At 43.4% G+C, this 25,844-nt stretch overlaps 1 protein-coding gene across 3 annotated transcripts in view; it reads left to right on the top strand.

The window, feature by feature from the left end:
- DELE1 (DAP3 binding cell death enhancer 1) overlaps positions 1-25,844 on the top strand; it is a 47,927-nt gene that overhangs the window by 6,902 nt on the left and 15,181 nt on the right. For all 3 annotated transcript variants that reach the window (XM_053313582.1, XM_053313581.1, XM_053313583.1), the window contains exons 3-6: positions 11,098-11,179; positions 11,320-11,437; positions 11,669-11,800; positions 12,568-12,632. In XM_053313582.1, coding sequence (XP_053169557.1) covers positions 11,098-11,179; positions 11,320-11,437; positions 11,669-11,800; positions 12,568-12,632 — 397 coding nt within the window. The remainder of the gene's footprint in view (positions 1-11,097; positions 11,180-11,319; positions 11,438-11,668; positions 11,801-12,567; positions 12,633-25,844) is intronic.

Genomic DNA, 25,844 nt, shown 5'->3' with positions numbered 1-25,844 from the left:
TTGATACTGCCACCCAGAACAAAACTCATTCCACACACAGATGAAAAAAATTAGAGGGACTACTGATGCCTGTTGACACTCTCAAAATAAAAGGTTAGGGAGACAAGACTTGCCCTTGCAGAAGCCATGCTGGTTCTCCAAGGCCCATTCTCCAAGCAAGGCCCATTCTTCTATGTGTTTAACAGTTTTGTCTTTAAGTATGTTTTCCATCAATTTACCCAGCACAGAAGTTAAGCTGACCAGCCTGTAATTTCCCAGAACACCCCCGCCCCCGGATCCCTTTTTGAAAATCAGAGTTACATTAGCTGCTTTCCAGTCCTCTGGTACAGAGCCTGACTGTAGGGACAAGTTACATATTTTTGCTAGGAGATCAGTAATTTCACATCTGAAGGAACTCTTTCACATCAGAACTTTTGGGTGGATGCCATCTGGCCCTGGTAATTTGTTACTTTTTAGTTTTTCAAGACAATTTTCAAGACATCCTCTCTCATCACCTCCTATTGGCCCAGTTCTCCAGCCTCCAAACCTGAGAAGCTCAGTTCTGAAAAGTGTCAGTGTCCTCCACTGTGAAGACAGATGCAAATAACTTATTCAGCTTCTCTGTAGTCTCCTTATCCTCAATTATCCCTTTCACGCCCTCATCATCTAAGGTTCCTACCACCTCCCTGGCAGGTTTTCAGCTGCTAATATACTGTATTTAAAGAAGTTTTTGTTATTCCCCTTAACACTTCTAGCTGTATGTTCCTCAAACTCTCTTTTTGCCTCTCTTATTGACTCATTGTATTTCTTTTGCCACAGTGTATATTCCTTCCTGTTCTCTTCATTTCGGCAGGGCTTCCATTTCCCCTTTTATAGCTTCCCTGACTCTACTTGTTAGCCATGCTGGCATCCTCCTGAATGTGGTGGTACCTTTCCTCCTTCTTGGTATATATTCCAATTGTGTTTCTATTATTGTGGTTTTAAATAAGTCCCATGCTTTCTGGAGTGATTTGAACCTCCTGACTTTCCCTTTCAGCTTCCTTTTTACCAGTCCTCTCACTTTTTGAGAAGTTTCCTCTTCTGAAGTCCAAGACATCAGTGCTGGACTTCCTTGGCAGTGCAGAAGGACTGTGTAAGGCACTCTTGAAGGTTCAGAAAGCTTCATCTTTCACAGCATATGCAAATTTGGACATTTTGTGTTTCTCCTCTAAAACCATGACCTCTCAGGTATTAGCCAGAAGGCATCTTTGGCTGAAGCTTTGGGTGGTTGTGAATGCCGCTTTTCATTCTACTCTCTCCAAAGTTCTTTTTCATTGAGTTGAGTTTTCATGGAGTTCTTTTTCATGGGGATGACACTGTAAAAAAACTTTCACAGACACCTGAGATAAAAGAAAAGCTTTACCTTCAGCCTCAGAAGGGAGGATCGTAGGTCTATAAAGAGGCTTACCCTTTTTTTCATCTCCTCTTTACCAAAACTATAGATTTAGAGATAGGGACACCGGAGGTCTACATACAACCTGAAATAGACTGCATTTCCAACCGAGATTGGCTTCAACTCCAATCATCTCCAGGTCCATGGATGTCTCATCCAAGTCCGTCCTGCAGGGGTCAACAAAGCTCCTGACTTGGGATGCTTGCAAAGTTTTGTTTTCAGATGGATGGATCCTTCAGACTGCCTACATTGTAGAGCTCCACAAAAAGTCAAAAGACAGATTATTCCAGCTCCACATTCAAGGTGTCCACAAAGGCATTCAAATCTATCAACCATCATCTACTAGACATTGGAACCCTAGAAGAGATTCCTGCAAACCAGCAAACTAAAGGTTTTTATTCCATCCCTTTTAATGTGCTCAACAATGATGACAACCTGAGGGCAGTCCTAAACCTTAAGACACTACAACAAATTCATCAGGCATCACACGTTTCACATGGAGAGCCTCAGATTAATCACAGAGGCCTTGCAGCCATTTAACTATATAGCATCAAATGGGTGTGATCAGTTGCAAGCAGCTGTCATCAGTTCTAGCCTCCTCCTGACCATATTCAGACTCCTTGCTTAGGCACCCATCCAGAGCTGGTTCTATGGCTGTGTCCTGATCAGACTCCTCTGCATCTGACTCTAGTGATCCGGGGCAGTCCCTGACATTGTTGTTCCTAAGGTCTCATTCTCATATTCTTCTAGAGACATGTAGATGGGATTGCAGTAGCTTTGTGACCACAGCTTCTTCATCAGTCTTCAGAAAAGTGACCTCACCCCTGACCCATCAGTTGTTCACTTGGGTGTGATTGACACCCAGCTGAGGAAGATCTTCTTGCCTCAAGAGAAGATTGCCCATATAGGCAACTTCATAACCCCCCTGCTTGCAGTTCTGTGGACTAGTCTTAACCTACACAAATTACAGTGAACATTGTGAGAAAGCAACACAGGTATGTCTCAATCTCTTCTCATTTACAGTGCTAGTTGATCACTAGTCCAACCTATCATGCAGGAAGTAATTTCTAGAACCTCCTAGAACAATAGTTGCAGGCTGGCATCTGTCTGGCTAGGCACATTGCCAAGACCAGACTGTTCAAGGGAGGTGGATGCTGGAGGAGAAGAGCCCCAATGTTGACTGGCTAGAGCTCAGTTGATCATTAGGAACACTAATTATCTTAGCTTTTTGATATATCCTAAAGGACCATACACTTAATCAAATGCTCATATCAATTGTCAGGGGGCAATTGATATGAGTCTTTTGCTATGAACATGGTTAGGTCCCATTCCTTCCACTAGGAAGTGCTTCTCCTTTTTCACTGAGCAGAATCTCCATCTCCATAATTGCCAACCATATCAGCAGTGTGTTCAAAACAAAAGGAGATTGGATCATGCCGAGTTGAGTTTATCCCAGAAAGGTTTCTAAAAGATTCTCAGTTGCCATGGGACTCTGGCAGTTGATCTCTTTGCATTTCCCATCAACAAAGTCCTTCTCAGCTGAAGGAGTAGAAGTGGTAAATGTCCTGACATTCTTTGGGCCTCCATTTTTCTCATTGCCCCTGGAGACCCTAGTTCTTGGAACTCATACACCTAGCCTGTGCCCTCTATAGAGGCTCTCAGTTAACCCAGACCTCCTCTTCCAAGGACCTTTTCTCCACCAATACCTGAGATGGCTACAGTTAGAAGCTGAGCTGGCATGCCTTGGCTATTCTCCTCAGGGTCCTCAGTACCATTTTGGCATTCTGCAGACCAACTACTAATTATATATATGATGCAACATGAAGGACCTTCTTTCAGTGATGCTGGAGGACTAAGACTGCTGCCTCTTCTGCAGAAATCAAGGAACTCTTGATGTTGTTTCAGGTAGGTCTAGATCAGGGTTTATGACCCATCATCAGCCATCATCCCTGTCATCTATGCTTTCCAAACCAGGTAAGAAACCTTTGGGGTCTTGTCCACATCTGTTCTGTTTTTTGAGATGTGCAACCCTGCTAACCTGCCTCCACCCATCACCAATTATACACATGGGATCTGCATAAGGTGCTCTGGGTTCTTCACGCTCTGCCTTCTGAGCCAATCAAGGACATTTTGCTGAGACAGCTTACTTACAAACTAGAGTTTCTTGTCACCATGTCAGCAGAGTGTGTTTCAGAGATCAGTCTGTTTTCTGTTAAGAAACACCTTTGCACCTTCGCGATTTACACAGTCAGGCTTTCTTGAGAGTGGAACAGTCTGCCTCACACAGTCTAGTGAACTCTTCTTCACTAGAGGCTTTCAAACAGAGGCTAGATGGCCATCTGTCAGGGATGCTGAGCAGGGAGTTGGACTACAAGACCCCCCCAGTTCCCTTCCAACTCTTAAAATTTTTATGACTTTTGCACATTGTGAGCTTGGCAAATTTGTATTCTGAACCAGTTTTCAACAATACTGCTGAAATTTTTTTTGCAGAGTTTTGATGTTGCCAAAATTCATGCAGCAATGAGTTTTGGCAATATCACTGGCTGATATTTTAAAAGTAATTTTCTTTAAAAAGTAAAAAAAGGCTGATATTTTAAGAGTAATTTTCTTTAAAAAATCTAAAAATCTTAAAAAATGTTTAAAAAATTCAAAGTTTTAAAAAGATCATAATTCTAATTTTAAAAAAATAAAATGGGAGGCTCCTTCAAGGCAGAACTTATGTTGATTAGAATAAGTGCAACAAAATCTTAAGCAGATCACAATAATAACTTCATACTGGCTCTCTTCTCAACACAACACAACATAATTACCATCTAAGAAGTTCATGAGAGGTTCATAAATGTTGGAAACAAAAGAAAAACAGACATGCAAAGAATTATGTAAGCTCAAAAGGTATTCTGAACTATGAGAGTGTTATTAAAATAACTGCAAAAATAAACCTGAAATCTAATAGTAAAAAAACATTTTAAAAATGGATTTTGAACCATCCAGCTTTCCAGATAATCAAAGGGCTTAGGAAAGAAAAAAGTTAGCTATTAGAGAAGATGAAACTGACCGTGTAAAAACATGAACTATAGATATTTTAAATGCAGAGCTATGACAGAATTCCCATCCCATACACACCGAATACAAAGATATTTGGTAAATGTTCATGACTGGTATCCAGAACCTGTTATATAAAGAAGAAATGAGCAATATGAAAGAATTTAAGGGAAAGGAAAAAGTTAATTCAGAGAAAAGATACTAGTATAAAGTTCCTTAATGAAAAATCAAACAGAAAAGAAACTGTTTCTGGGACTCAGTCTTCTAAAAACCAAATAAATCTTTAGTGCTATAATCTAATGCACTACCATCAAATTGCACTTCAATTTTGGCTCATGATGAAAAAAATATATAGAAAAAGCATTACCCTTTGGTATAAAGAGTTCCTTCTTCACAAGAATTTTTGATACCAGCTGTTTAATAGGGAATATATAAAACCAATTTTTCATGTTGGAAGAAACTGATTACTCTTACAGGACAAAAATAACTGACTAAATGTATAAATGTGTAAACTGATTTCCATAGTCTCTATAATACTTTTGGAAGTTATAATAACAGAGAATCCAATGGGGGGGGCGGGGGGCGGGAGTCAACTTTCAATAAAATCTATCTCTTGTAAACAAGTTCAACCTTTTAGTTTCACCAAATTCACCTATATGCCTTTGAGCACAGATTTCCCTGTTACCAATATCTTATATTCACTATTACATAAAAAGGAATAAACTGCTTATGTTCATATTAATTAAGCATATAGTAATAGCTAAGATAACAAACTAAACGTATTTGTGTGAGTTGTAATAACCTAAACGTATACATTTTTATCTCAAAATAAACCAAAAGTAATTAAAAATCTCTTTGGTGGGGGTGAGGGGAATAATAAGGGTAATGTATCATTTACATGTATCATTTACTTCCTGACATCAAAGCAAAATAATAAAGAGTCCCAGAAAAAATAAGATCAAATAATTAGATACTATTAGAGTCTTTGGTAATCCATCAAAGGGTTAACACGAGTCTTAAAAACATTCCTGGTAGAAAGATAAGACAAAAACTCTGCCGAAATACTAAACAGTGCCAGAACTAGCTCCATATCAAAGGAAGCTTGCACGTGGGGAAAAGTGTTATCAGGTTACATGCAGAAAATATGAAAAGTCTTAAGTCTTCTATTTTTGATCATTCCATTTCCAAATGCTGAATGTTGAATTTCAAGCCAGATTTCTAAACAGGATTTACAATGCTGGATAATGTTTATACTCCATCAATGGTAAAAAGTATTCATTCAATTTATAAACAGCAATCCAAGTAGGAAATAGCGGAAAATAAAGAAAGTCCCAATGGATGCCAAAACATTCAGAACCATAATCCATTATCCATAATATGATGAAAGGGAGATGTCAAAAACTCAGAAATTAAGAATCTCCTTTCCATAATTGTACCACCAGAGAGCTTCTGTATTGAAATTTCCATATGCATACTGTATTCAAGACTAAAAAAAACCTCTCATTCAGTTATCTATTCCATCCCAGCTTTCCACTCCCAACTTGAGTGTTAACTAAAAGTTCGAAACAGAATGAGTGTTAACTAAAAGTTCGAAACAGAAAGTGCCAAACAGAGAGCAGATAATTTAATTACCAGCCATAAAACACTTCTATCAATGCCGGATAGTGTTGTGATTGTTCCAATGCTGTGATTAGAATTCAAAGTAAGAATAATTAGTCACCAAAGCATCGAACACCTTGCAAAACCACTCTCAGGAATTCTTCAAGGTAAAACAAAAAGTTGATTGAAATAAAGTGCTGGGCTCTTCTAAAAATTAAGCAGTAAAATAACATGTCGGTCATGTAAGGCTTCTTTCCTCTCCGAGCCAACCCTCTTCTTAATGCCATTTACATAATTACCTCTGGTAAAGACAGTAAGAGGTTCAAAAATAAAACAAACAAACAAACAGAGGGAGGCAAAAAGAAGTAAAAAAAAAATCAAAGATCTTGTAAGCTCGAAAGCTCTCAGACATTTTATAGGAAAGAAAAAAGGACATAGATTAGCAGGTCGTCCTTCAAACAGGCATGATGTTAGCCTCTCTCCGTTCAGTCTAATGCTTAATACAGGAAGGGTTCTCCCGGGAGTTCATCCAGGGTCCTCCAGACTTTTTCAAGCCTGGAATTTCTCAGACTTTCCCCCGCCCCCCGGGGAAGCGGCCAAGCCCTGCATGCATTCCGATTTTCATGTAGCCAATGAAAGATAATTAGACTGAACAGGAGCGGAAAGCCCCGGCAGACAATTTGTCGGGTGCTTCCCAGCAGAACACCATCTTGCTTTTCCAAAAGGGTATTTCTGATGTTACAACATGCCACTGTCCCTCACTCACCTAAGGCTGGTATTAGTTGGGATAATAGGCTGCAGGACTGCTCCCACCACCATCTCTGCCATAGTCTGTTCTCAGTTATGCACCCTGGTCTTTTCCTTCTCTGGTCTCCAAAAACTAGTGTGAGGGAAAACTAGGACTAGAACCCAAAATGGAACTTTGCCCTGCATGGTGATATGTGGACCCTTCCACTTTCCCCCACCCATCATAGTGATGGACATTTTTGAGTCAATAATAGAACTTGCTATCTTGAGTATTGTAGCAGGGGTGAGATGGAGTGGGGGCTTAGAGGTCCATATCTATTGTTGCTGGCCATTTTTGTTATAGTCTTGGACTCTCTTCAGCTTTGGTTCTGTTCCGCAACATTCGTGATAGGTGGCAGACCAAACTCTGGCCCAGAGCCAGATTTCTCTTTTTGCTTGGGGCTGTATTCTTTAGGCGGGCTTCCAAGGTACTTAGGAGGAGATGTGTACAGTTTATATTCTCAACATGTGACTGTAATGATCAAAGACAGTTTTCCTTTGGAACGAGACTTTCAATTCAAATCTCATTTTTCAAAGCTCATCAGCTTCTGCTTCAGAGTTGTTAAAATAAAGGTCACCAGAGACTGTGCAAGGGGATTTTTTAACTCTGCATTTGAAACATTGGGGTGGGAGAGAGGATGCTTTCTTTGATATGGAGAGTAAGGCCTGAGCCCAAATGTCAGTGAATGGAACTAGCTGTGTAGCCTGAGTGGGTAGATGTGGACTTTTCTTAAGCATTTGCTGCCTTCATCTGGGCTGTAGTCATGTCATGATGGCTGTATATTAATAATCATGAAATACTACCTATTGCATAAATGAAAGGTAGACATATAGATTATGTATATAGATACAGTGAGGGAAATAAGTATTTGATCCCCTGCTGATTTTGTCCGTTTGCCCTCTGACACAGAAATGACCAGGCTATAATTGGAATGGTAGGTTTATTGTAGCTGTGAGAGACAGAATAACAACAAACAAACCCTCAAAAGCCCAGTGCCCAAAAGTCAGCGATGGATTTGCATTGTAGTGAGGGAAATAAGTATTCAATCCCTTCACAAAAGATGTCTTAGTACTTGGTGGCAAAACCGTTGTTGGCAATCACAGAGGTCAGACGTTTCTTGTAGTTGGCCACCAGGTTTGCACACAACCCAGGAGGGATGTTGTCCCACTCCTCTTTGCAGATCCTCTCCAAGTCAGAAAGGTTTTGAGGCTGCTGTTTGGCAACCCGAACCTTCAGCTCCCTCCACAGATTTTCTATGGGATTAAGGTCTGGAGACTGGCTGGGCCACTCCAGGACCTTCATGTGCTTCTTCTTGAGCCACTCCTTTGTTGCCTTGGCTGTGTGTTTTGGGTCATTGTCATGCTGGAATACCCATCCACGACCCATTCTCAATGCCCTGGCTGAGGGAAGGAGGTGCTCAACCAAGATCTGACGGTACATGGTCCCGTCCATCGTCCCTTCGATGCGGTGAAGGTGTCCTGTCCCCTTAGCAGAAAACCCCCCCCAAAGCATAATGTGTCCACCTCCATGTTTGACGGTGGGGATGGTGTTCTTGGGTTCATAGGCAGCATTCCTCCTCCTCCACACACGGCGAGTTGAGTTGATGCCAAAGAGCTCGATTTTGGTCTCATCTGACCACAACACTTTCGACCAGTTCTCCTCTGGATCATTCAGATGTGCATTGGCAAACTGCAGACGGGCCTGTACATGTGCTGCCTTGAGCAGGGGGACCTTGCGGGCACTGCAAGATTTCAGTCCTTCACGGCGTAGTGTGTTACCAATTGTTTTCTTGGTGACTATGGTTCCAGCTACCCTGAGGTCATTGACAAATTCCCCCCGTGTAGTTCTGGGCTGCTTTGTCACCGTTCTCATGATCATTGCAACTCCACGAGGTGAGATCGTGCATGGAGCCCCAGACCGAGGGAGATTGACAGTTATTTTGTGTTTCTTCCATTTGCGAGTTATCATGCCAACTGTAGTCACCTTCTCACCAAGCTGCTTGGCGATAGTCTTGTAGCCCAGTCCAGCCTTGTGCAGGTCTACAACCTTGTCCCTGACATCCTTCGACAGCTCTTTGATCTTGGGCATGGTGGTGAGTTTGGAAGCTGAGTGATTGCTTGCTTCTATGGACAGGTGTCTTTTATACAGGTACTGTAACAAGCTGGGATTAGGAGCACTCCCTTACAGAGGGTGTTCCTCATCTCAGCTCGTTACCTGCATATAGTGAAAAGACACCTGGGAGCCTGAAATCTTGCTGGTTGATAGGGGATAGAATACTTATTTCCCTCACTACAATGCAAATCCATCGCTGACTTTTGGGCACTGGGCTTTTGAGGGTTTGTTTGTTGTTATTCTGTCTCTCACAGCTACAATAAACCTACCATTCCAATTATAGCCTGGTCATTTCTGTGTCAGAGGGCAAACGGACAAAATCAGCAGGGGATCAAATACTTATTTCCCTTACTGTAGTTTACCAGTAACAAAGACTGTGTTCTTTTCATATCTTCAGGAATCTCATGGATATAAAAGGCAGGTTCAGATGACCCTGGCTGGCAGCTTTGTAAGCTGGAAACATCTCAGTAAAATGTCAGTACACAAGAGCATATGCTCCCAGCACTCACTTCATATTACTGAACCTGCCCAAGTCCGGTTACCAAGATTGTCTGCCTGGCAATTTCCCAGCTTCCACCTACAAAATCTGGAAGTTGGTTGAAGAATTTCAGTAACCAGATTTGGCAGTTTCAGACACTGTACCAGCCAGGAGTGCACACTCTTGCACACCACATTTTATCGAGACATTACAGCTTACAGAGCCACCATGGGTCATCTGAATCCACTAAAAGCTTTAAACACTTTCACCTTGTTGAAGGTGCTACTTTTAGTTTCTTGATCACACTGCTTTTATATCTTCTTGTTGGCCTAGCTCCACACTTAGGGTGTTTCAAAGATTAATTTGAATACAGCTTGAAGTGGGCTATGAGGACAGATTTTCCTAGGGAGAGGCTAGAGTCTCTTCCCATTTCAGTCTTTACCCAGTTGTGCTTCTGCCATTTTAAGCTGATTGAATTGTGCTTGTCAGTTTACTTCAAAGAAGAATGCCCATTCTATTCCTCACTTTTCCTAGCAGCAGTGGCATGAGCTTGTTGTATCATTCTGAGGCCCTTTTGAAATCCTTGGTTCTTGTTTTGATTTATGTCCTTCTATTCTAGGTTCTTTGTATCAGTTGGGTCTTGTCCCAAAGCCTATGCTTAACAGAGAGCTGCAGCAATCCCAGCTGTGTTGAGTATACCTATATGATGTTTTCAAATAACTTGTTCGTCATATTCATGCTTTACATTGTTAGGTGCGGTGTTCCCTCTAATCTTGTTCATCAGATTGAGCAGAATGAGTTTTGTATTGGGAAACATTTTTAAGGCAGTGTGTGCACATTTGCATTATTATGTGCCACACACACAAAGGTGCGGATGTGTACCTTGGAGAGAACAGTGGTTAGGTGTACATTTTACCAAAACAATATATGAAGTGGTCCTGACATTGCTAGAAAAATTGGTCAAGCCAGTATTTTGCTCACAAGTCTGAACACAGAGAATATGACTGTTGTTCAGGGGAGGATGTGGGTGCTTATTCTCAAATTAGAAGTACATGCTTAAAACACAGCCTCAGTTACACTACTGTGCCTTCAGAGTTGAAACGACTCTTGTGATTTGATAAAGATAAACAACACCCTATTCAGTGACATGGACACGACTCATTAAATTGGAATACCAGGGAGACCGAGGCAGTAGGAATTAGATTTAAAGAGTTGTACTAATACAACCTATACATTTATAAAGTAATACTGCAAAAGACAGAAAATTGTCAAATATAGGCAAGCTATTTCTGACTCGGATATAGTAGTATACACAAAGAAAAGTTTCTCTGACTCAGATAAAAGTAACATACACAAAGAAACAGAACCCAGCAAATCCAGAGAACATATCTTAGTGTCTAGCTTAAGAAAGAGAGAGAAAGCACTTTGCAGCTGCAGCCTGACTAAGGTTACAAGGGATCTCCATAGAGAGAATATAAAGTGAGGAGTCTAGGATGTATTTTTGGGCCTGAGGAATGATTTCCTAAGGATTCTAAAATTCTAAGCATTCTACCTGATCTAGTCCAAGTCTGGGTGTGCATTTTGGAGCAATTCATATGAGTGTAGGTGCAGGCTGAATACAGACTTATTCTCTAGTTTTTGTATAATTCTTTTTTCTTTCTGAAACAGGCATGGCAGGCATCAGCAGCACAGAAGCTTCAGATGTGGGAACTTCTTGCATCGCTATATTTCCTTGGATGCCTTCACTTGGGTAAGCAGCCATATGATAATTCCATGGTCGAGGAGAGAGGTCACTTTGGCAAAAGTAAAGGAGTATGGATGTTCCATACTGAGCGTAACCTCACCAAAGTTACACTGAGACTGTATCCAATGGTTTCTCTTGTTTCCCAGAGTGCACTGGCTGTTCTTGCTCTGGAGTTGGCCAAGCAGGTCCAGTGGTTGAGTTCTGCAAAACTAGGTGGAGGAGGAACCAGTCAACTAGCTATTTTGCCCCCACATCAGCTCTCAGGTAAGCATAATAGGGCCTTGCACAGCTGCTGTTAGAGATTCCTGTGCTGAAAAGAATGTACTGCACATTGCATGTACAGCTCCAGTCCAGCCAGTGAGAACTCCCAGTATCTTGTTCCCTTAACAGGGAACATATTATAAGATCTAGTAACAATTGTACTCTAAGATGCCTTTGTCTATCTCCAATGAGCTGCTGATATGTTTCCCTTCACACTTTCAATTGCTCCCACAGCTCCACCTGCTTGCTCCAGTGGGAAAAAAGAACCGCACTTTTTTGTGGGAGGGAACTCTGATCCGGCACTGGAGAATCCATCTTCTAGTCAAACATCACAGCCAGAAGAAAACAAACTCCTTTCAGAAAGAGGTACAATTTTGACTCTTAGGAACCAGAGACTGTCAACACAAGACATATCAGAGGGCATGACAGCAATGCCCAAGAGCATGCAGTTTCTGAGGCATGAGACCAGAGATAATTTGAATTGGTTTGTTTTATAGGGTGCTACCTGAGCTGTATCTGATTAGTTTGGAATAATTGAGATTAGTAGGCCCTCTGTCCAGTAGCTGATTCAAAGAGACCTGATCCATTCAAATTGGGCACTTTCTATTTCCAGAGGGTTTAATGTCCTCAAGTTGCTAAGGAAAATAACCAGGAAGACAATTTTGAATTAAAATATTGCCCTCTTTCATATTATGAAAATATGCTAGTTAAAAGAGAAGAGAGGATCTGTTATTAAATATCTATAGCAAAAGAGATGCAGTTGAGAGCTTTATTGCAGAACATTGATAAAGGAATAACAGAGAGCTGCTAACCAAAATAGCTACAACGTATGCAGAAAAAAGTGGATACCATCAGGTGATGTGAGTAGATGTAGCTGTGTAATATATTTTGTAGCAAGTATATCACAAATCTGGTCTATGCGCATATGAAGATGTTTAATACAGTCAGTCTATTGCTCCATCTAACCCAGTACCATTTAAAAGATATGTAAAGGATGAGAATTGCCAGTTGTAAGGAATATTAGGTTATTGATAAAATGGAGGAGTAAGGAATAAAGCTGTAGCATGGAAGCAGGAAAGAAGCTCAGCTCTGTGTTGAGGCCCAGCTCCTCACTGCCTTACTTTTTATTGCAGAGGACTTCTTCCAACAAAGCGTTCTTCTTCCAACTGATCTGGACTCTCACCTATTGTGCTTGCAGGTACTGCCTCATAGCTTTTGCCAGAACTTGGGCTCTAGCAAGAATGTGCCTTCAAGTCTATGGGGTATCAGGTAACGGGCTAGGGAGCAGACTTTGCTCTTTATTGGTTGCCAGATCGCTGTAATTTGGGATCTTTATGCCATTTATCAGATAGAATTTCTTTCCTTGATGACTTCTAGACGAAGTAGAGTCTAGGGGCAGAGATAACTAGTATTTGGTTAGGAATTCCTGGCTTGAAATGATTGTGCAGTAAAAGCAGAAAATTAATCTATATGCTTAGATTGAACTATCTATATGCTTAGACTTCACAGGAGAGCACAGTCTTGAGCCATGATTTTGGGCACTACCCCAGTTGAGGATCTCATAAGATAGTGTGGGTTGGTTTCCTGAAGCAGACGTTGTTTATATAGCCTTCTGTTATCCATGCATACATCAGGTTACCTCCAGAATTCTATCAATGATGAGGTTCCAGCAATAGAGTTTATTTAAGCAAACTATATCAAGAGACTTAAAAAAACCACACACTCCTATTTATGATTGGCTGAATAGATAGCCTCAGAAGGTTCTTACTGCAGCTTCTGTGAAGGGGAGTATGTGTCAATTTTGGCTGCATTTAAAACCTCACACACGCCCTGAGGATAGCTGGAAAGCTTAGTGGAAAGAGATACTGAAGGGAAGCTGTTGAGCGGAGACCTCAGACACAGCATGGCTGAAGGAACAGAGCAGAGGAGTGAGATACAGAGATCTGTAGAAAGAGGAAAGAAAGGCAGAGAAGACAGAGCTGAGTAAAGGAGTATCTAATGAAAAGGGAAGAGGGCTGCAGGAAAAAGTTCTTAGGAGAGAAGAAGTTTAAGGTATGGTTTTGAGAGAAAGGGGTGTTGGCCAGGTGTAGGGATGTGCACGAACCAGTTCACAGGCCATGTTAGAGGCCTGCGAACCGGTTTGCTGGTCTGGTGGCCCCTGCCCTCTTGTTGCCTGCTAAAAGCAGAAGTATCTTCCATGCATGTGCCTGACGCCATGCACATTGGCGGTGCGCGCATGCGTGGAAGTTACTTCCGCTTTTAGCAGGCTACAAGGGGGTAGGGGCGGCAGGGAGGAACGCTGCTGCCCCAAAGATTTTGCTTAAAAATGAAGTGCCGGGGGGTGGGGAGCAGCAGGAGGCGTAAGTGCAATACCCCCCGGCGTCGGAATGTGCCTCCACGGTCCGTGCACATCCCTAACCAGCTGGTGGAGGAAAGCTGGCAAAAGGTAGGTATGGCTCTGGTAAACAGGACAGATTGGATATGCTTTTTAGATTCTGCTAAAAATAGAAACTTGAAGAAAAGATGGAAGCGTTGAGTTGATGAAGGAAGAGGCAAGGAAATGCATCTGAGGCAAGACCTCACACAGGACTGAAGTGTTTATGGGTCTACACTTGGGGGGCTTCTTAAGTAGAAGATAGCAACATTCATACCTTTGTACTTCCTCTACCCTCAAGGTTTGCATAGCTGCTGATACAAGGATGCTCTTAGGGCTGCATAAGGAAGGACTGCCCATCCTACTTTCCAATAGAGTCTGTTTTAATTTTGTTTAGTATTAATTAGTAGTGTTAGGTGGATTGTTAAAATATGCCTCTTAACGTTGACAGATGAGAAAGTAGCCTGTAATATATACTTCTACCACTTGATGGCATTCCAGCACTGTAATTTCTGAATATTTAAAGTTGTGAAAGATTCACTGAGAAATAAAATAATTTAAAATGAAAATCAGCCTGTGGTTAGAACTTCCTGGAATATTGTAGAGTGTTGACTTTAGTGTTCTTTAAAAAGGGGTGGACTAAGAGGTTAAAAAACAACAACAACTCTCTTTCAACACTCTTTACCACTTTGCAAAAAGTCTCAAAAACATTTGACAGGAAATGGAATTTGCCTCAAAAATTTATTATGAATCATTCTGGTAAAGTAGATTCAGGGAGTGCTTGCATTCTGAAATGTCCCCCTGCCAAGCTGTAATGTATACTGTGAAACTGATACTTTCCAGGGGCTGCTTGGTGCACTGTGTAGCAACCCATTAGGTGTCAAAGAGGGGTTGTGGAAGAGACCTCCCACTTTGGTGTGTGTGTGTTGTGGCTGGCTGCATGGAAAAGGATAGAAGGGAAATTCTCCATAACAGATTAAAACCTGAGCCAGAGAAGAGTTTGGAGACTGTGATTTTGCTTCATATTTGAAGCAAGAATTACAACTCTTCCTGCCCACCCCCCCCCCCACCGCAAGATTCATTGAGCCTGGAAAGCTGAGTCTCAGTGCCATTAGTGCATGAAATGTTCCCGCAAAGATATGTGAAAGGACTGCAAACAATGGATATTGGGAATTCCTTGGAGTGAGAGGTGGCACAATCTGCCTCCTGTCCTATGGTTGCTTTAATATATCTGCAGACATGAGCAAAACTGATAGGCATTTCTCCTTCTAACTTTTGTTTTTCAAAATCCTTCTGTATTGTCTAGATGTCAGTCAGCTTTAATAATAATAATAATAATAATAATAATAAATAAGCAGCGCCCTGGGTGCAGTTCCAAAAGACCTTGAAGAGCACCTCAACACCATAGGGGCCACAGAAATCACCATCAGCCAATTACAAAAAGCAGCTTTACTGGGAACAGCCTATATTCTGCGACGATATCTATAACAACTGACAATAAAATTCAGCCATCCCAGATCCTTGGGAAGGACTCGATGTCTGGATAAAACAAACCAGTCAATAACACCTGTCTGACTGTGTAAACAAGAAATAATAATAATATAAATTATTAAATTATAATTTAATAAATTATACTACTTAATATATAATTATTAATAAAATTATTATACTACTTGATATATAATTAAACCACCTCATAACAAATTGGGCAGCTCACAAAGTAAAACAATAAAACATGCAATTAAAACACATTAAAACAAAATCCTCTCTAATAAAACGCTTGGTGTCCATCCGTGGACGGACACCAAGCGTGTGTCCGTGCCTCCCTGGCTTGTTCTGCGCATGCGCGGAGCGCATGCGCAGAACAGGGCAAGGGAGACACGACGGCCGGCACCCGGTGGCCATCTTGGGCGGCCAGAAGCGGCCGCCCCGAAGAAGCTGGGTGAGCGGCGTCGGGGGACACTGGCCACCGCTGCCTTGGCCAGAGGACACGCGGCGGCGGCAAGGGAGAGGCCCCAGGGAGCGGAGGGCCTGGCCGGAGCCGCGGGCCGCGGCGGCGGTGGGTGGCGGGCCCGCTGGAGCCCTGGGTGGCCAGCCCGGCCGGAGACACGGGCCGCGGTGGGTGGCGGGAGGGGGAATGGCGGCGGAGGTCCAGACCGGCCCAGGGAGATGGAGGCCGGGACCGGGGGCCGAGCGAAGGCCGAAGAAAACTAAAAGCAAAAATGCTGCCTCTGTCGCTGCCGCCGAAGTCCCACCCTCCCTCCCTCCCAACTTCCGAAACCACCTTACCCTGGCCCGTGACAGTTGAGCAAAGAAAGTCCTAAATTGAGGAGGGAGAGAGGAGCTCGCAAGTAGTGCTCCTCCCTCTGCAAAGGCTCTGCCCGAACTGGCGCTTGGGACGGAAAGGACCGGACTTCGGCGGCAGTGGCGGAGGCAGCATTTAAAAAAAAAAAACAGTAAAGGGGAGAGGAAAAGGCTAGCGCCCGTTATTATAACGGGCTTCAAAATACTAATATTACAATAAAATACAAAAACATTTTGGGGTTGTTTTTTTAAAGCCTTTTAAATTGGCCTGAGTGGACACAAGGATCTTCATCTGGTGTCTAAAAGAACAAAATGGTGATAAAAATGGTGTCTAAAAGAACAAAATGAACCTCACTTGGAAGGCTATTCCATAAACCAGGTACCACCACCGGACCTTATTTGGTACGGGTACTTGGAGCAGGACTTCTGAAGATCTCAAGGTTTGGGTAGGGCCATATGGGGCAAGATGCTCCGTCAGGTAACCTAGTCCCAAGGTTAAATCAGCTTTAAAGGTTAAATCAGCACTGAGACTGAAAACAGTCTGGGGGCCAGTGCAGCTGACGAAGCACTGGCATGATATGATCAAAGTGCCCAGCCCCAGTTAATAATCTTGCAGTCCTATTTTGGACCAACTGCAGTTTCTGAACCATTTTCAAAGTCAGTCACACGTGCAATGCTTTGCAGTAATCTAAATGGGAGTTTACCAGAGCATGAATAACTGTGGCCAAACTATCTCTATCCAGGTAAGTTTGGAGCCAGCATATTAGCCAAAGCTCATAAAAGGCAGTCTGAGCTACAGAGGTCACTTGAGGTCACTAGTGACAGTGCTGAATCAATGAGCATCCCCAGTCTGCAGACCCTGGTCCTTTACGGGGAGTACAACCCCATGCAGAACAGGCTGAACATAGTATCGTGTCTTGTCTGGATTGAGTTTCAGTTTGTTCACCCTTATCCATTACCACACCCAAGCACTGATTCAGGAGATTCACTGCCTCATCTTCATCTGATGAAAATGAGAGATACAATTGGATGTCATCTGCATAATGATAACACCTGAAGCCAAATCTGACCTCTTCCAGTGGTTTCATATTGATGTTAAACAGCATAGGGGAAATAAGGGATCCCTGTGGAATCCCAAACCACAACTACCAAGGAGTCCTAGCACCACCTTTTGGAAACAGCCACCAGGTAGGAGAAGAAACACCGCCAAATGGTTCTTCTCACATCCAACATGGATAGTCTATCCAAAAGGATACCATGCTTAATGCATGGTATTGAAAGCTGCTGAGAATTAACAAGGTCACACCCCCTAAAGGTCACACTCCCCCTGTCCTTTCTTGGCACAGGTCATCCCACAGGGTGAAAAAAGCAGTTTCTGTTCCAAAACCAGGTCTGAAGTTTGATTAAAATGGATCTTGGTAATCCCTTTTCCTCCAAGAGTGTATGGAGCAGGTCAGGCACCTGCTCAAGTACCTTCCCCAAGAAGGCAATATTGGCCACAGTCCTATAGTTGTTAACATCATCTGGGTTCAAACAAGGGGTTTTTTTAGGAGTGGTCAAATGATCTCTTCTTTTGGCAAAGCTGGGACCATTCCCTCTCTCAAAGACCACGTTTACAGCCTGTTGGACCCAGCAAAAGAACCCTTTCCTGCTAGATTTAATTAGCCATGAAGGGCAAGGGTCAGGCATGCACATTGTTGGCCAAATTTGATTAAACACCTTGTCTACATCCTCAGGCACCAATAATTGAAACTCATCCAACAAAACAAGACACGATGGTGATCTGGACACCTCCTCCAATGATACTGCATTGATTGCGCATGCAAATCATGTTGAATGCAAGCAACTTTACCATCAAAGTGTCATGTAGATGCATCATAGTGTGATACTTGAGGGTTTTACCACATATTGCCCCATTTAAAAAAACAAAACCCTCCCCACCACCTCTGGTGTCAGCTCTTCAATGGTGACCCTGCTGGCAGCATGCTATTTTATAGTCCTAACCCAAGAAATGATGCAAGACTCAGCAGAGCTGATCAAAACTACTGAGTCAGCACTCTGGGCCCTTCTGGAAGCTACAGCTCTGTAGCCAACAGAGTCCTGGAGCAAACTTGCTCCCAGAGAAGGCAGCCGTAGGAAGGCAGAGAGGCAGCAGCTGGCGTACACAGCAAGCTCTACTCTCTGTCTTCCAAGGCAAGATGGTGCAGGGTATATGGGCTACTCTCCCTATTCTCTTCTTCCCGCTGGTGAAGCAACTTTCTGTTGATGTGGAATAACTTGCACATCTTTCCATTGGGGTGTGCACAGAACAGATTTTGTGTTCTCTTTACAGCTTGAAAGAAAACGCAAAATGGCTGAACATTCTGTTGGAACAGTAATTGAGCTGACTGTTTCGACTGAATCACTCGAAATGTTTCTAGTTTTCCAGTTATCGGGAACAATGCAGAACTTTAAATACCGCATTGTTCCCCATGGGTAGCTCCTAGAGATACCACAGTAGATTGGGTGGTAGGGCATGACGGGAGCTACCTACCACCCAAGCCACAAAAGAAATGGGCAAGCGGGTGATTTTTAACAATTTTTTAAGCTTTCTCCAAAAACCCCATAGGATCCTTATTGATCATCTTTCACAAATTTACTGTGATATAGATATATTTTAGTGATTTAGATTTATTATATTTTATGTAGTTTTCAACCATACAATTTTATCACTATCATTGTATTAAAACATTAACATACATTCTTGATGTTTTGACATATTGTCAAATCCAAACAGGGTTTTGGTTTTGTTTGGTTTTTTGTCTGCCCTTCACCCTCCAGAACATCTTGGGGTTTTTTAAATTCAAGCCCTAACTCTGATGGAGGGGTGGGGGTGGAGAGGTAGTACCATTAAGGCAGGTATTTAAAAAAGGAGTGTGGGCATGGAGTGAGTCTATTTATGCTTTGTGTGCCACACACAGTGCTATCTATAGTGCACACACAAAAGTGCACATACAATGCACACAAAAAAGCTAGAAAAATTAAACCCCACCAAATAAAGAAGCTGTCTTGTGGAACAGAGATTGGAGAGGAGTAAGTAGCAATGGGGTAAGTCTAAAGGAAGGGAATGGGGAATGGAACCGGTTCTGTGCACACACGGGAGCTGGGGTGTCTCTTTAAGGTGCGGAGAGGGTGTCCTTACTTCCCCCGCCGTGCTCCCCGCTCCGGCGCTGCTTCAAAAACCGCTGGGGCGAGGTGGGTGTATCGCCTCTTGTTGCCCTGGTCAGCATAATAACAGAAGTGGCCCATGCGCAAGCATGACGTGCGCACACACATGGGCCACTTCTGGTATTACGCTGACTGGGACGGCAAGAGGGTATACAGTCGCCCTGTGCCAGCAGTTTTTGAAGCAGTGCCGGAGGGGGAAGCATGGCGAGGGACGTAAGGACAGCTCCCCAGTTATTAAAGCCACTGGGGTCTGGCCACAAGAAGAAGAAAACCCACAGCACCACCCAGTTAAAAGCCACTGTTGTTTTTTTTTTCCAATTATGAAAAAAATAGGGGAGAAAGGAGTTGTTTGGCACTGCAAAATGGGGGTGGGGTTGGAAGAGCAACAATTAAGCCAGCAGGTACTCTCTATCACTCTCTCTACTGGGCCAGGCAAGCCACAGGCCACCACTCCCAATCTGCTCTCTGTGCTGTTGCACTCTCACCTTTCCTCCTCTGATGTATCCCCTTCAAGAGAGGCACAGTATAAGGGCTCTCTCAGCCTCCCCCTTAAATACATTTTGAAACTCCCTCCTTTTGTGTTCCCCCTCCCTCCTTACTCCTCCCAGCCAATGGGGGCACAGTTGCCCATGAAACTCTTGATTTGTATGATAACAAGCCAACCAAGAATCAAGGAGGTTGCAAGCCATTCGGAAACCAGTGCCAGAAAATCAATCAGCAAGGGGGAAACAGCCCTCCAAAATGGCACTCAGAATGTCAAAATGTTCTGATCGAGACAGGGTTGTTCTGTTCCAAGCTCAAAAAAGGCCCTTTATTTGAAGGGCATTCTGTTTAGAGCTTGAAACCACCTGTTTCGAGTCAGAACTTTTTGCCGTTGTGAATAAAGAAGAAACATGCATTAAAAAGCCATGCAGCATAATTTGTTGTTTTAAATCTTTCATATAAAAACCTGATGGCTTCTAAAATCTCATAAGAGGAATTGTCCTGTCTCTTTGTCACTTGTCATGGAATGGAAGTTGGCGGGGGGGATCTTGACTGAACTTCTCAAAATACAAAATTAGTGTGAGCAAGTCTTAGTTACAGAAGCGAGACTTGTTTTTGTACAAGACAGTATTAAAACACACATACTTAAATGTTACATCTCCTGCTATTCTAAAGCAAATTCTGAAGATTTCCTTCGTGCAATGACCACAAATTTATCATGTGTGTAGGAAAGTTTTAGTTCTGTTTAACCAATGTAGTAATCACTGGTGATCTGGCAAAGGAGGGAATTGAGATATGAAGAGAGGCAAGAGAAATTTATTCCAATTACTCAATGTGGTTTGAAATGTATTTAAGAATAATAGAAGCCTATATGCATATTGCTAGGTGGGATTGGGGCTGTAGCTCAGTGGCAGAACATCTGTTTTGCATGCAGAAGGTCTCAGGTTCAATCCCTGGCATCTCTGGAAGAAAGAACTATGCAGTAAGCTTCATATGCCCAACAGAGTTTTGGACTTGTGTTTCTTGAATAGCAGTCCCTGTGCTGCACTGCAAATAATAATAATAATTATTATTATTATTATTATTATTATTATTACATTTATATCCCGCTCTTCCTCCAAGGAGCCCAGAGCGATGTACTACATACTTGAGTTTCTCCTCACAACAATCCTGTGAAGTAGGTTAGGCTGAGAGAGAAGTGACTGGCCCAGAGTCACGTAGCTAGTTTCATGGGTGCATGGGGATTTGAACTTGGGTCTCCCCGGTCCTAGTCCAGCACTCTAACCACTACACCATGCTGGAGTCACATTGGAGTTTCAAAAGCAGCTTGTGATGTGGCATGTGAGTTTACTACTCTAAGAAAAATCAGTCTATCTGGGCTTTTGCAAGTATCCCTCAATTCTGTAGCCCAAAGGTCTAGACCAGCTACCAGACTTCAGTGATAGGATAGATTTCTCTATTCTGACATGAAATGTATTTCAATTGAAGGGAAGGATGACAGATATCTAGCTTTGGGTATTTTAAGCTGGATGATCTGTATTATTCTCTTGCTTGTCTTGGGAATTCACTTTCTAGCTGGGGCCCATCTATGTAGGGCTGACCTATTTAAAAAATTCCAAAAAGGGAATTGTCACAGCCAGAGTAGCACATTTCATGTCAACTAGGTCTTTAACAGACAGCAATGTGGGACTGCCAAGATAGTTAGTTGTTAGTTGTTATGGCAATGTTCTAATCGGCAGTTTCCCAAAGCCCAATAACAAGGCTGCATTTCAGGAAATGACTTCATCTGCCCAGAACCCTGCTGGAGGATGTGATTCTCAAAGCTGTGTGTATTCTTCTTCCTTTACAAACGTTTTCAGCAACTTCAGGAAATCAGAACAAGTATAGAGTGAAATAATGCTTATCATGATCTGTTGCAGAGATTCACTGCCTTCCCTCATTCTTCCAAACTCAGCAGTGATTGTTTAAAATTACCACATGGTTAGATCTATAGCTTGCTTCAATTAAAAACATGCAATCCATTAAACATACATTCCATTCCAAGGGCATCCTGCTGTGAGCAAGCTTCTGAAGTGTCCTTTGATGTCCTTGAATTGTTTAGCCTTTTGTGGACAACCTAGAGAGCTCCGGCTATAGAGCGGTATATAAATGTAAGTGCTATTGCTATTGCTAGTTTGTGTATGATTCACTAGAATGTGGAGGAAAAAATTAATAGTGGTTGTTATATACTGTATAGCTCATAGGTGAGGCCTGTCATTGACCAGACAAAGTCATTTTGTGTTGATTACACTGACAGAAAAAATAAATATATGTAATAGAATTTAAGAACTTAAAAGTAGTCTTGCTGAATCAGGCCCAAGGCCCATCTAGTCCACCATTCTGTTTTGCACAATGGCCTACCAGATGCCTCCTGTTTCAGTCAAGAGGTGAAAGCATGCCCTCTCTCCTCCTGTTGCATAATTTTATAGGCCTCTATCATGTCTCCCTTCAGTCGCTTTTTTTTCTAAATTAAAAAGCTCTACATGTTATATCCTTGCCTTATAAGGAAAATATTCTAGGCACCTGATCATATTGGTTGCCCACTTTTGCACCTTTTCCAGTTCTATAATGTCCTTTTTGAGATATGGTGGCTGGAACCCATGCCATGCTGTCGACATCCACTGCAGGTCAGCAGAGGTAAGACTCCAACCTTCTTGCGATGATGGGGATGCTGCAGTACCTGCAACAGCATCACTGGGGTCCCTGCCCCTGCTGGCAGCAATAGGCCTGGTGTATCCTTGGTTAGCGGCAAGGCTGGGTACAGTTGGTGGGCAAGTGACTCTGGTCACCCGGAGCTTCATCTCATCACCTGGGCCATTGGGGAGATGACCGCTTTGGACGACCAGCCATTCAACAGGATGCAGAAGACCAGCTTTTACCAGCTGCTCCAACTGTTTGTCCCTGACTACCTTTAGCAGGTGGGTGATGTCATCCCTATAGTAGGTATGTGGGAAGGCTGTATCAAGGATGCTGCACTGTGTATTTGTGGAACAGCCCCAGTGGAAGGCATGCTGCTTTCCTGTCCCTCATGGCACACTGGTAGGGGAAGGTGAATGAGGGGACATCTGCTGGTGGTGGTGTGGCCAGCCTCTCCCATGCAGCAAAGCAGAGGTGGGCTGTGCTATAGGTGTAGGTGCTAAACACTGACCACACGCCAGGTGAGCTGTCAGCAGCCACGGAGTGCCGGGTGGGGGAATGGCTGTCTATTTCACGAAGGGTTCAAATCTTTACCAAGGTTGTGTGAGATGCACTTGACCCTTCTGGGGCTGCAGCCAGGCAAGATATCCCCATTGGGCACCATCCAGCTGCTGCCACGGCTGCTCTTGTGGAGAAGTGCTGTAAGATAGCAGCTTTCTTTCACTAGAGAGAAAAGGGTAGGTATATGCTTAGAGAGAGGCAGCTTGAGCTGAGCCTACCTGAACACCTGATCCCTCAGAATGTTCCGATCTGGTGGAACTCTACTTTTATTTTGCTCCAGTGCCTGCACAAGCAAGAGCCATCCATCCATGCCCTGGCAAGGAGGTGTGCCTTGTAAATGTGTGAGCTGTCCAGTCAGGATTGGGTGCTCCTCTCCGAGGTTGTCTTGGCACTTGAGCCATTCCTTGTGGCCACAAACAGCTTGTGTGCCCAGACAGCAACAATGAGCCAGGCTTTGCCTGCCACTCGTCTTGAGAAGATGATAGGTGAGCTCCGGGCTGCACTGAGCACTGGGGAAGCAATCACCTTGGCAGGTTAGCTAAGGACTTGACAGATTGGCTCAGCAACCCCTTAGGTGCATTGGCAGATCACATTTTGTCTTGCCTATATGACCCAAGGATGAAGGGCTAAGCGGTAACTCCCCAGCCACATTCAGAAAGGAATACACATAATGTGGCATTTTCTTATCTCATTGCAGCCCCAACTCATGACCCAGCTATATACATCAGGAGCAGGCAAAGCCTCAACCTGTGGTATTGTATAGGTCTCAGGGGCATAGGTCACGGATATGAGCTGTAGATATCATACTCTACTGGAAAGTGGAAGAAGGCACGCTCACATACAGGCATGCCTGAGAGACTGCAGCATCTCAGCTAGAGGGAACACTGCAGTGGCCAGTTATCTAGCTCTCACACCACATAGGTTATCTCCAGCTACACCATTTAGCCATCTACATGCCAAGCTAGTTTGCTTGACTGCCTAGCTGCCCAGCAGACCTTCCACCCTCCTCACCAATTGGCTGCCTCATTCACCATAGCAGCAGTTACCCAGCATCCCCCACGACGGGCCATATTTGTGAATGAGTGATTGAAAGCAGTGGTACAAGAGTGGCCATGCTGTTGTGCCCTAGTTTGCCCCAGATCTAGTCTCCCTGCCCCCATTGGCAGGCCCATAGCCAGCCTAAAAGTTACAGGTCTGCCCGCTGGAGAAGAGAGTGTAGTGACTGAGGCAATACTTTTTCCTCCCCTGTGGAGTTCTCAGTGTGTAGTGACTCACTTATTCTGCCCCCCTATGGCAACTCTGAGGCCCTGGAAAACAAAAAGGCTCATGAGTGTTCAGCCAGCAGTAGCAATTGTTGGAGGGGAGTATCTGGTGTTCACTAACAGAGAGCATGTTTGTTTGTTCTTTTTATATATTGATTATTTTTCTCCTGTGTAGGAGATGCTGCTGTTAGATGTTGAGGGAAGAGGGAATGGTTAGCTAATATAACCATAATATAACCTCTGCCAAGGCAAAGCTAACAATACTGAAGGAGTGGGGGAAAGACCCGAGAGGCATTTATAGCATCTGTGCTTTGATGCATGGTTTTACCTGCCCCTATTACCCGTGCTGGGTGCATTGTCCTTGCATTTTGTCCTTGCAGTTGAGGTGGTGGAATGGAACTTCCAATTTGGGGTGCGTAATCTTCACACAAACTTCTACACTTGTACTCTGAGAAGACAGGAGAGAGGGAGTGTGTGTGTGTGAGCCTTGAAAAGACAAGTGACTTGACTCTTGCCATCTATATTCCAAGGTCAACAGGCTGTTTTTGCATAGTGCTCCCTTTTTTGTCCAAAGTACCATTTCCCCACAGTTCTCAGCATCAGAGTTCAGCTTTGTATGCTCAAATTGTGCACAATGTGAGAGACCCAAGAGACATAGCCTCATGCCATGCACCCTACCATCTGTGTCAGGGGTTCCAAATCAGTTGTAGCTGGGGTGATGGGAATTAGTTTAGCAACATCTGAAGTACCACCAGTTGGGAACCCCCTAAATTATGGTTTCTCTTTCAGGTGTTTATATACTGGAGAAGGTATACTGTGATCGGCTGCAGGGATAGACTATAGTATTTAAACTATCATGGCTGAATGGACAGGGTAGATGAAGCAGGAGAAATGGGGTGGGTTTCATTGACTTTCCACTCTTCATTGATTTCAACTGAGGCTTTTTTAACTTCGTCCACCTCTGAAGTTGGCATAATATTTGAGTGTGTGTCTGGACCTTGGAGTGAGTATGGATTTGATGTAAGTTAGCTTTTCCCTGTCCCAACCACAAGACTATTTGGGCGCCTCTTCTGGTCAGAGTTCTGCCTTAGTGAAGAAAGCAGGGACATATATTTCATAGCCCTGGATGAATCTGATTACTTAGATCTTTTCCAGTCTGGCTTCCAGACAGACGTATGAGATGGAAACAGCCTATGGGATGGAAACTCCCCCTGTAGGTCACCCTATACTGGGAGACAGACAGAGGAAATGTGACTCTGTTGATTCTCCTGGACCTCTCAACGGCTTTCGATACATTGACCATGGTATACTACAGGGTCATCTCTCTGGGATGGGACTTGGGGGCACAGTTATATGGTGGCTCCACTCATACTCAGGGTCATACTCAGAAGGTAGTACTATGGGACACCTGCTCCACCCTTTGGCCTTTGGCCTGTGGGGTGCCACAGGGATCCATTCTGTCCCCTATGCTGTTGAAATCACTGGGCAAGGTCATCCATGGGTGTGGGCTTCAGTGCCATCAGTATGCAAATGACACCAGTTC

The sequence above is a fragment of the Hemicordylus capensis genome, chromosome 4 (assembly GCF_027244095.1).
Source record: "Hemicordylus capensis ecotype Gifberg chromosome 4, rHemCap1.1.pri, whole genome shotgun sequence".
NCBI lineage: Eukaryota > Metazoa > Chordata > Lepidosauria > Squamata > Cordylidae > Hemicordylus > Hemicordylus capensis.
This window is presented reverse-complemented; position numbering and strand designations above follow the sequence as displayed.